The sequence below is a fragment of the Gadus macrocephalus genome, chromosome 5, assembly GCF_031168955.1.
Source record: "Gadus macrocephalus chromosome 5, ASM3116895v1".
Classification (NCBI taxonomy): domain Eukaryota; kingdom Metazoa; phylum Chordata; class Actinopteri; order Gadiformes; family Gadidae; genus Gadus; species Gadus macrocephalus.
Genome location: NC_082386.1, coordinates 11,083,164 through 11,094,316, shown reverse-complemented (window position 1 = coordinate 11,094,316; position 11,153 = coordinate 11,083,164). Strand labels below are relative to the sequence as shown.

Here is an 11,153-nt window from a genome sequence, read left to right as displayed (position 1 = left end):
TCCAAGTGAAATGATCTCCATATTTAATAAGTTATCGTCAAAGTAGATTGTTCAAGCTCTGAGTCACCAAGTACATTCAAATAAATGGTTTGGGCTTCTGGTTCTACGAGATATGAGTGAAAACAAACATGAACATGGAAAAGAGAGCTTTCTCAATTACATTACAATGAATTAGAAATAAAGTAAAGTAAAGTGATTAACAAAATACAAAAAAATATATACTTTACAAACTGGCTTCATAAATCAATTAACACAATTCAACATAAGATATAACGGAACAAATTAAAAGCTACAAATGTCCCTCCAAAGTCGTGCCCGTCTGTTCTGTTCTGCAGAAACCTTGAGCCATGCTTGTGATGGGTACTGGCAGAAGAACGTGGCTGTTGTACACTATGGTGACGTTTTTTTCAGCCATGAAATGTCGAACATAAAACATTCTCGTACATTTTATTACAAAAAAGGCCCACAGAAAGGGCCAAGACACTGAGTCTACTTGAGCAGCAGCGTGTGTTGAGGAGGTTCAGCAAAAACCACGTCAATGATATACTGTGTGGACGTTTAAGCATGACAAGGGTATAGAGAAACAGACGACTAACATTTAGATCTCGCTCACAATTTTTTTTCATCCCGATGTTGACATAAATACACGGTGTGATTTGTTTTGTGTTTTTTTTTTCAACAGTAAATACCAAAATAGTGGCTTTACTGTTACGGTGCTTTTTGAGTCACTATTTGGGTGCAGCACTGAAAGATACACTGGTTGAGCAAAACTTGAATCAGGGTTTAGGGAGTTCTGTTTTGCCTAAGTTGTCGGATCTTTAACAGAAGAGACAAGCCCTGTTTTGGGTGTAAGAGCTCAGAGGGATCAGCTGCATGGCTTTCTACCTACAAAGATACCCCCCCAATCCCTACTTCAAAACACTTTGCATATGACAAGGAACATTTGAGACAGTGAAAACACACTGTAACAGTACAAGATACTTGGGTTTCTAACACACAGCTGGAACAATGTGATTGCACGTGACACAGTGAAAGGTATGATTAAGGCAAAAGGTAGACAAAACCAAAAAGTGAGTATTTTTTACTTTAAAGTGAATACCAACTGTTTTGGACTTCAGTTATTTTGCATTATTTCTATATGAGTAGGGCATGTATTATAATGAGATTTGTGTACGTTTTTTGGAATTCACTGTAGATGCTTAAAAAGGCAACTCAGACCAAGTGTAATGAGGCAGACATTATATAGCTATTGGTTTTAAAAGACAATTTGCTGAATGACGAAAACCGGATGGAACTCGCAGACCAGCATGCACGCCAAAGCAAGTGTTATTTTTTCATACATATATATATATATATATCTTCAACACAGAAAATGTCCCTCATCTAAAATGTACTCTTAAAAACAAATATCCATACGTCTCCATACAACCAAGACTGCAGGGTAAAAGTATAAAATACACCAGCACAGTCACACTTAACCTGAATGATTTTTTTAGGTTTTCTTTTTTGGCAAACCAGTAAACCACAGCAGTGATCTAGATTTCAAAGCCTTTTGTGGCACACGTACGATGCTCGATCAACTGGGCACCTGGTTGTTGGCCACAGTAAGTGACAGCTTATTATTAGCTGAAATAAAAGGTTGGGTGCAAATAACACGAAACAAGGTTGCAATAGAGCATGCAATGAACCTGCATTTGTACGGATAAAAAAAAAAATCACTCATCCCTTCACCGTAACCCGTCATTCCCCATTATGGTAACAATCTCCAATAATAAGAGCACACAACGTATTCCAACCAATAGTGTTGAAATTATACTAATATCCCCTATAATAGAAAAATATACCAATAGGTGTATTGAAACTAAAAACTAGTGTTTTTTTTGTCAGAAATGTAATAATAGCTAGTCAATAATTAGAGTGGAATTACAGCTTCCCCACTCAAGTCAAGTAATGCTCGTTCCCTCTGCTGTACAAGGCCACAGGAACTCGAGAACTAGATCCTATCGACACAAGTTAAATGTCCTACATTTGACAGAAGAAAGGCTACCTTTCCACAGAAACAGGTGAGAACCATCAACTATGGCACCAGAAACGGATTTCTGATGGACGGAGCTGGGGTTCTCTCTCCCTCTCTCCCTGATGCGCTCGCTGTTAAAGCTCCCCGGGCTTCCGGTCACAGGGAGTGCACACACGCACGGGGTGGTCCCAGCCTCGTGAGGGCACGGGGCGGCGCTCCGGGGAGCAGTCGTCACACACGCCCTGCCCGCAGGCGCGGCAGTGATGCTTGGACAGCTTGGCGCTGAACTCGCGCCGGCAGCTGTGGCAGCACAGGATGTCCTGGTCGGGCACCCAGTAGGCGGGCCGGGCCGCGTCCTTCACCAGACCTGGGGAGAGAGCGCCGGGACGCGCCCATGCAGGCACGGAGGAACCAGGTTAGGAAACCGCTGAGTGGTCAGATGTGCTTTGTCACAGTGCCTCGCGTCGCTGTTTCTCCTCCTGAAATAACTAGGGCCCGTGCTGTTCTTTAGAAAGGGACAGGATTTTTTTTAAAAAGGCAATATGTGAAGTTCCTCGGTATATATTACAGAGGTAAAAGCAACCTCAGCAGGAATGCTGTATCGCTGCATGTTTTTGAAGATAATGTTAACGATGAGGACAAATAGTTCTTACAAATGTGTCCCCTTCCCCACCAAAACATGCACATTTCATGGCTGTTACAAAACGTCAAAACAAAAGTTGCTATTTTCCATTAGTTCATTACCTAAGCCTATCTAGCAGTATAAAAAAATAAATAAAATAATTAGTGCTGTCAGTTAAACGCGTTATTAACGGCGTTAACCCAAACCAATTTCAACGGCGTTAATTTTTTTATCGCGCGATTAACGCACTTTATTTAAAAAAACTTTTTCTTCTTTTTTTTTTTTTGCCTCAAAACAAAGAAGCAGTAGCCTGACTGCTATGTTGAAGGCAGTATGTTTGTATGTTCATCGTTTAATTGCACGTTTAATTGTATCGTCCTGTTTTGATCAGTATATGCCAATGTTGTTATCAATAAAAAAACATTTGCACAAGGCAAGCCGATGCACTTCTCCATGTTGATAAGAGCATTAAAATGAGAAAAATTAATGGAACAAAGAAATCAAGGGATATTTAGCATAGAAAAAACAATTGCGATTAATCGTGAGTTAACTATGACATTAAATATTTTAATCGCTTGACAGCACTAAAAATAATACATAAAACCTAAATTGGATTGAATACCATGCCTTACTGCGACAGTATGTATTTTACTGCACAGAATAAGTAGCCATTACATTACAATCCTGTAGTGGGAGAAGGGCTTGGCAACCAAATAGACTGTTTCCGCCTGACCATCCACCAATACTTTATAAACCAGCAGGAGCTGCGTTCAACCTTCAGTATCCTGAGTTTGCCCTATACCACGACCCACCACTGGAGGGCAGAGTTTCTCCAGTCCACTTATCCTATCTGTGTTACAAATTCCAATTGCGTAACCATTCCAGGCTGTGTGTTGTTGTTCTCCTGCGATCCACTCACCAAGAGGGATGTCGATGGCGGTGGCCACCGCCCCCAGAGTGTTAGTCACCACCTCCCCCACCTTCCTGGCCAGCGTTCCTCCCTCCTCCTCCTCCTCCAGCAGGTCTGCACAGACATAACAACGAGGTGAGAGGGGATGGACACGGACACCCGGCAGTAGGCTGAGAGGTGAGGGGGCTGCTCGCGTCTGCAGAGGGGAGGCTGGCTCAGGTCACGTACCTGCGTGGGACGCCCGCTGCTCGAAGCACAGGTCGCAGACCCTGACCGGGGCGGGGCCCCAGCCCCTCTCTGGGATGGGCGTGGCTCTGGAGGAGCAGCCATCGCAGAAGCCCTCCCCGCAGGCACGGCAGTGATGCTTGTTGTCATTGTCCTGGAAGACCGCCTGACATTTGTGGCACGTCTGCAGGGGCCCAGACGCAAACAACAACAACCGTAAGGGGAAACCGCAGTCGCTAAGGACAGGTTTGCAACCTGTTTGCAACCGGCAGGCCCGGCCGTGGACGGCCGGGCCTGCCGGTTGCAAACCCGAGTTGTGTAATAAAAAGGGTGGAAGCGGAGCGCGACAGGCTGGGGAACATGCCTGCAGAGGCACTCGTCTGCACACTGTCAGCTGTTGCGGTGGAGGTGAGAGGTGCTGAGTGCGTCGGCTGGGGGGGGGGGGGGGGGATCGTCACTCACCAGGATGAGGGAGTTGGGTTTCCAGTAGGCCGGGGCGATCTGGTCCGTCAGCCAGGAGGTGACGGCCTTGGCGGGCTTGACGCTGAGCTCCGACACCGACTGAGCCACCAGGTTGACCCCGTCTAGAAGCCGCTGCGCCGCGTTGCTGTTGTCCTTCAGGAAGCCGTCCGACTGGGGGGAAACCGAGACCGCCGGGTTGGTTTTATGGCCCTTCAACCACTCAATTATGGATGACGTGGAGGCCAGGGGTCTATTAAATTGATTGAGAAGGCTCCCGTGTCCCGGGTCTTACCCCGGGCCATATGTGCTGGATCTCGGTACGGACCACGGTGTCCACGGGGTCCTGGTTTCCGTACCAGTACTGGCGGCTACGATAGATGACTCCACAGGTGGGGCATTCAATCACATACCTGCACGGGCGGAGAAAATCACATCATGTTCACAATCCCTACAGAGTAGAATAGTTGCTCCTACACTCCTAGTGTAGCGTTTTTGGAAGCTTGTACATAGTTTGTATATAGTTACATACCGATATATGAACATCCAAATATGTACACACCGATTTTTTTAACGTCTAAATACTAAATAATAAACTACCGATTTATTATTTATAACCCTAACCCTATATATATTAGAAAATGTGAACTAGTTAGCCTTTCATTCTTATGAATGACTTGACTTATTTATCAAGTACAGGCCTTCTGCGTCAGAGGTTGGAGAAAAATGTAACCAGCGCTGCTAAGAATGGAGCGTGTAGGTAACACACCCCTAACCCCTCGCCCAACTACCCTGGACCATCTTGTGTGGGTCCACTTCCTCCCTCTACTCACCCAGACCAGGCGTATTTGGCCAAACCCAGCCACGGAGAGTCGCAGGACGCAGAGGTCTTGGGAACCACCATCACTTCCTGTCCCCTTTCATAACAAGCCTGGAGTGGAGGGAAGGGTCAAGGGTTAGCGTGACGTCATTGTTAGCCTCACTAGCGAGCTAGCTAGCTGTATCCCTTAGTCGTCCTTTACGGTCGGTGCATACCTTGCATGTGTAGATGCGGTTGTCCTGCTGGGGCGAGTAGCGGCAGCGATGCTTGGCTTCGTGGCACACTCCCTCCCCCAGGTGGTTCATACTGTTCTTGCAGCCACATCTGCGAACAGGAAGGAATACATCAAACATCACGCTGAAAACCGCCCGTTGGCACACAGCAGATGATGACGATGGATGAGATGAAAGTCGTTAAAGGGTGACTGACCCGCAACCGAGGCAGAGAGAGGAGCAGGTGAAGTACTCATCGGGGAAGAAGCAGCCGTGGGCCACCAGCTCGTCTGAGATCTCGCCGCAGAAGCGATCGCTAAGGGCCTGGACGGAGCAGAGGAGAGAGACCCAGCAGATATTACGCTGAACCATATCACAACCTGGGAAAACAGCGCAGACCGTGAGGCTGTCCACAGCGAGACGAGAAGCAGTTCATCCTTTTGAATCCAATAAGGCAGACCACTGCCCTTTTTCTCACCTCTTCATCCGAGTAGCCTATGTGTCATTCAAAAGCCTTCGCAATTGTCCTTCAAACACGGAAGCCGCAAAGACACCCACACACACACACACACACACACACATCAGAGGCCAATCGAGTTATTTACGACCTTACCTGCAGGGCTTTGAAGATAACCACGGGGGTGCGAGGGGAACGGGTGGCGTTGTTGTCCAAGAGCTGCTCCAGGCTCGCCTTCAGGCCACTGAAGTCAGTGGGGGGGCTGAGGGTCTGGGTGCCTCGGTACTGGACAGAGCTGAAGGCTTCTGGGAAGCGACCCAGCTTCCTGAAGCGCTCCAGCAGGAGCCGGTCGACCGGCTCCGATGTCTTACCTTCAGCGGACAGGGAGGAGGAAGTTTACAAATGGAGCTAGGCCAGCAGGTTAGCCAGAATCTAGTTGTAATTTTATTTTGAGCCCATGGCAACAGCAACGTCTTACTGTGTACAACAGTTTTTCAAGTCACTATTACATGGTCGTAGAGGTAAATAAATAGCAATAATTAGAACGTTCCACATCTAAACATCATTCTTCCTTAAAATTATGTTTTTCTTGTTTTGCAACAACTTGGTACAGCAAGTGCTACAACCAATACTGTGGACAAGGTAAAACCAAAACACCAAAACAAGAAAAGCGTTGCTTTGTTGTCACTGGCTTCGCCCAAATCATCTGTTATGGGCAAGCCTCAATTTACACCACATAAGTGTTGTTGATTGTGAGAGACTAATAATAGACTGTGCCTCATACGATAAAGTATAGGGCTTGCACATCAGAATGCATTATGGGACTTTTTTATTGCAGATACTCCAAAATCTTGAGCACTCAAGAGTTTTAGAACACAGTTATCAAAACTGTGTTCCACGTCTCGCATGAGACATGCTGTGGCAGTTTCAAAAACAACAATTTCGCCCAATAATTTAAAATCATTTCATGACTTATTACTTAACAACAAACAGAAAAAAACATGGCTAATTACATAACACTGAAATACTCCTATGTAAAAAAAAAATGGAGGCGGCCAATGCGATGTGAAGACGCGATGTACAAGCCCTATACCACAACTAGCGCACCACCTCCACTTAAGCAAACAAGCAAAGTGATAATGCAGTGCATACATTATCTTCCCCCTCCCTCATATCACATTACAATGTGAGTTTTCCCATACCTGAACCGAGCAGCTTGGTGTGGACGGTCTCGTGGAAGATGACCACCGCGGGGCCGATGCTGGACAGCGGGACGTCCAGGCCGCAGCGGGCGATGGAGGCCTTCAGCTCCTTGGTGAAGTGCTTCAGGTAGGCGTCGGAGGCGTCGCCCAGGAACTTGAAGAGGTCGTCGTGGAGGCGGTCGGCGTGCGTGCGGTACACGATGAGGTCCGAGATGGCCAGCACCTTGAGCAGGAGGCGGGTCCTCTGGCCCTGCTTGGAGCTGTTCCCCAGCAGGCCCTCCGTGTCGATCACCACCACCTTGCGCACGGGGTCGAACGCCGCCCACACGCCCACCGTGCACGACTCCTGGGCGGGGGAGGTCTTGAACACCTCCTTCCCCATGAAGAAGGTGTGGTTCAGCGTGTGGGATTTCCCCTCCCCGGTGTTGCCAAAGATGGACACCACCTTCAGCAGACGGTCCCGCTCGCAGCCCAGCTTCTTCACGAACGCAGCTTCATCCTTTATCTGGAGCCAACACGCGAGCACGTCGGTCACACATTCACGACCGCTTATCCCTCCCGTATGCACTTGACATGTCTAGTATGAATTATGTGTTGTGTTTAGCATGACTCACCTGCATCTCCTCATTTTCATCCACAAGAAGGAAACTGGCCACATTCTCCAGAAGTCTTGCTGCCTGAGCTTTGTTGTCATTGTCTGTTCGGATGGGGGTCTGGCCAGGAGGTTGAGCAGTGGATTGAGCAGGAGTCTGAGCGGGTCGCTGAGCAGGGGGCTGAGTGGGGCATTGAGCAGAGGTCTGAGCAGGGGGAGCAGCAGGTGTCTGAGCAGGGGTCTGCACCGAGTTGTCCAAAGCAAGTTTAGGGTAGGCTGTAACTGGGTGTTTCCTTTTGTTTCCACCGCTGTGGGTGCGTTTCTGACAGTCTTGACACAAGTTCACTTTGCAGGTGAGGCAGCGGATGACAGATCTGTTTTTCGTTTCAGAACTCCCGTTGCTCCCTCTGCAACTGTCACAGTACGGGATGTGTCCCGGGCCTATAGGCAGGCGCTCGTGGCCCTTCAGATGTTCTTGACTATGGAGCCCTGCCTCACATTGGACGCATTGCAACTTTTGGCACTCATTACATTCAAATGCAGCCTCGTCAGAGCCACCGCAGGCATAGCTTTCTTGACATATTAGATTAGTACTATTGACTCCCTTTTCTGTAGAAGAGCCATGGCCACTCATCATTTCTCACGAGGTTAACCGGGACACAATGTACTACTAACTGGAACAGCTTGGAGGAAGACTTCCAACAGATTCCACTGGCAGTCAAGAGCAAAAACAAAACCCCAATACTGTATAAATGGCATATAACTCAAGAGTAGCCCATGGAAAAACAATGTGTATGTGGCAGAAATTAAACTGTATTGAAACAATGCTCCATTTGACCTCTAGCAATGTGGGTCAGTGCAACTTGCTCATGAGGCTGTTTACATATATTTCAACAGAAAGGAGTGATTTAAAAAAAGACTTGGTGAGCAGGTGCACATATATAGTGGACGATAAGGACACAATCAAACGTCAAGCTACAATGTTCGCTCAGCTGGGAGCAGGCGAGGATTTCGTCGCTAGATTTCAAGTAGTAAACACAAACTGTGTACAGAACATCGTGGAAAACATAACATCGATTATTTGCTTTAAAAGAAAGAAGTAGTAAAATGACCGATTTCGAAAGAGTAGTTGAGACACCAGCACAACAACAAGACAATGAACCCCCCACTGAGATAACACTGTGCAAACAGACGTAGCTAGTCACGGCTAGCTAGGAAGTGGACTTTCACTAGCTCGTTGATCCCCAGATTATTTCGCATATCGGGAAATAAACCCAAAGTAAGCATCAATGGGCAAAGGGCCAATGAAAAAATACACCAGCCAGTGAGTATAAACAAGCGGTGGTCGTGCAGAAGCAGTCGGAGGCTCCTTGTTTGGTAACCGGGGTCCTCGGTGAACTTACAACCACAACAACAACAACACCAGCCGCTGTCAAAGCTCCGGAGACCAGCGGATGTCCTGAGATCTGGCGACAGAACGCGGATAAATATGCACGGTTACGGCCGAGAAGTGTTTTAAATAGGTTATTGCATTGGTGTCTTCCCGAGCACTGTCATTGTTTTGTTCGTCGGCCCCCTCCCTGGCAGATCTATGTGGCGTTATTTTGTTGCCAGATCAGCTGATCAGATTATTTTCAGTCACGGGGTCAGGGAGGAGGGCATAAATAGGGGGCATGCCGGGAGTTGTAGTTTTTCTACTGGTAGAGGAGCCTAGTTTTAATTGCAAAGTAGTGATTTACATTTGTCTTTATATATGTATGGTATATTTTTCGTTGATTCTTGTTAAAACATCGAACAACAACAGTGGTTCATTTAGACAGTGAACATGACTACAAAAAAAAGTCTAAACACGCAATTATCCCTGGTAATGAGGTTAATGTAGGCTTAGCTCTGGCTGGGAATTGTTATTGATATGACAGGGCTCCAAAGGTTTACATAAGCAGTTTAAAAAGAAATGTCAAAAAGAAAAAGGAAGGAACCGCTACAGCTATTATACACGTTATCCGCAATGTAGCTGTTTGGCCAGTAGGTGGTAATGCTGGCCAATATTTTTGCACGCTGGTGATGTATAGGCCTATTTACAACGTATCTTCTGCAGCCGTTATGTGTAAGATGTCTCCACACACACACACACACACACACACACACACACACACACACACACACACACACACACACACACACACACACACACACACACACACACACACACACACACACACACACACACACACACACACACACACAAATAATATACCAGTTTTAACGTAGAAAGTAGGCTGAATTAAAATATTTGTATCCTTGGTCACAGCCTGAAGATCCTCCGATGCACTTCAACACTGTTTCCCGCAGCAAACGGTTGCATGCATGAGCACATTTAAATACCACTTTCATTTCACATTGTATAGAACCAGTTCAATCCCCTTTCCTCACTTTGCGAGCTGAAGTGCTAAATGAATCGTGTTTTCCTGATTGTAAACGCATCATAACTAAACATGCTGTATGTATATCTCAGACAAAGCATCGGGCCTTATCTGTCTGGACCTGCAGGAAATTCTAGGGAGCATTGTATTGTAAAGTCTTTACTTCCTGTTTGCCGTTGTTACTCACTCTCTCCTCCCCCTCTGCCGCCCTCCTCCATCACCCCACCTGCAGTGTTAATAATATGGAGTTGTGTCCCATTGGCAGGAAATACAACATCTGTTCCCTTTCCACATGATACTGCCAGCTGTGCTATTTTGACAGCTGTGCGTCAACGTAGGCCTATTTGTCACTTATTTCAAGGTAAAGGTCGAACCAGGGAAACAAGGTCTTTGGATACTATTCTTTGCAACAAACTTTTTTTTGGATGCATTTCCCGAAGTAAACTCTTTCCTTTCCGCCCATCCATTAAGCGATTTATCCCGTGCAATGATAAAAGTCCAAAAACAGTTCAAGTGAGAAATCACCGAATGCGATGCATACATAAACATGTACATTAGAGGTCAGCAGAGCACTCGTATTAGTCCAATGTGATTAATGCAATTAAGGATGCACCCCCATGGCAGACAGAATGCTTTATTATGCGTTCCCACGCATTCAGAAAAAAAAGCCTTCAGTTTTTTCATGACTAGACATGCAGAAATGTAACCTGACATAGATTTTGTAAAGTAATCTACTTATCAAGGGTGTCTGCCACTGTAGAGCTTAGTGAGCCCTTCACTGTAATGCTCTAAATGTAGGTTCTCACTTAGCATGTTCCCAAGACCCTGAACCATAACTCTACTGCGCATCTACTATCTCTCTGACCCCCTCTCCTAAGACCAGCATCCAACATAAGGGAAGGAGACATCAGCCAATACCATACATACACAGTAACCTCTGTCTTTGAACTGTCTCTCCGTGTTGTTGTGGAAACACTGTAACCCCACTGGAGTTTTCCGTTGCACGACAAATCTGCCCAACAATGGGGAGCTCTGTCAGATATGCGCTAGCAGATTATGCTCCCAGCCCCTAAGCCTCTCATAAGCATGGCAGAGGGCAGGGGAAAACAAGTGGCTAACCAGAAGATAAAGTGATGAACACCATGCATTTGCATAAGATTTCCTTCGTAATGCATCCTTAAGCATGAGATTCAAACCTGACACCCACCCCTCAA

The 11,153-nt window shown here is 46.5% G+C and overlaps 1 protein-coding gene across 1 annotated transcript; it reads right to left on the bottom strand.

Moving 5' to 3' along the window:
* Positions 1 to 9: 9 nt before the first annotated feature.
* LOC132457866 (zinc finger FYVE domain-containing protein 1-like) lies at positions 10 to 9,153 on the bottom strand. The gene is made up of 11 exons (XM_060052228.1): positions 7,539 to 9,153; positions 6,925 to 7,429; positions 5,879 to 6,093; positions 5,483 to 5,589; positions 5,269 to 5,377; positions 5,067 to 5,164; positions 4,529 to 4,646; positions 4,237 to 4,407; positions 3,778 to 3,958; positions 3,559 to 3,663; positions 10 to 2,384 (listed from the first exon to the last, which is right to left on the bottom strand). The coding sequence occupies exons 1-11, from the start codon at positions 8,151 to 8,153 to the stop codon at positions 2,152 to 2,154; spliced, it is 2,457 nt and encodes an 818-aa protein (XP_059908211.1). The 5' UTR covers positions 8,154 to 9,153; the 3' UTR covers positions 10 to 2,151.
* Positions 9,154 to 11,153: the final 2,000 nt, after the last annotated feature.

Excerpts from the sequence above, each read along its gene's own strand:
- LOC132457866 (XM_060052228.1), bottom strand. The coding sequence starts at position 8,153 with ATGATGAGTGGCCATGGCTCTTCTACAGAAAAGGGAGTCAATAGTACT. Across the intron at positions 5,590-5,878 it reads TTATCTTCAAAGCCCTGCAG|GCCCTTAGCGATCGCTTCTG; the intron begins GTAAGGTCGTAA and ends TGCTCCGTCCAG. Across the intron at positions 3,664-3,777 it reads GCAGCGGGCGTCCCACGCAG|ACCTGCTGGAGGAGGAGGAG; the intron begins GTACGTGACCTG and ends ATGTCTGTGCAG.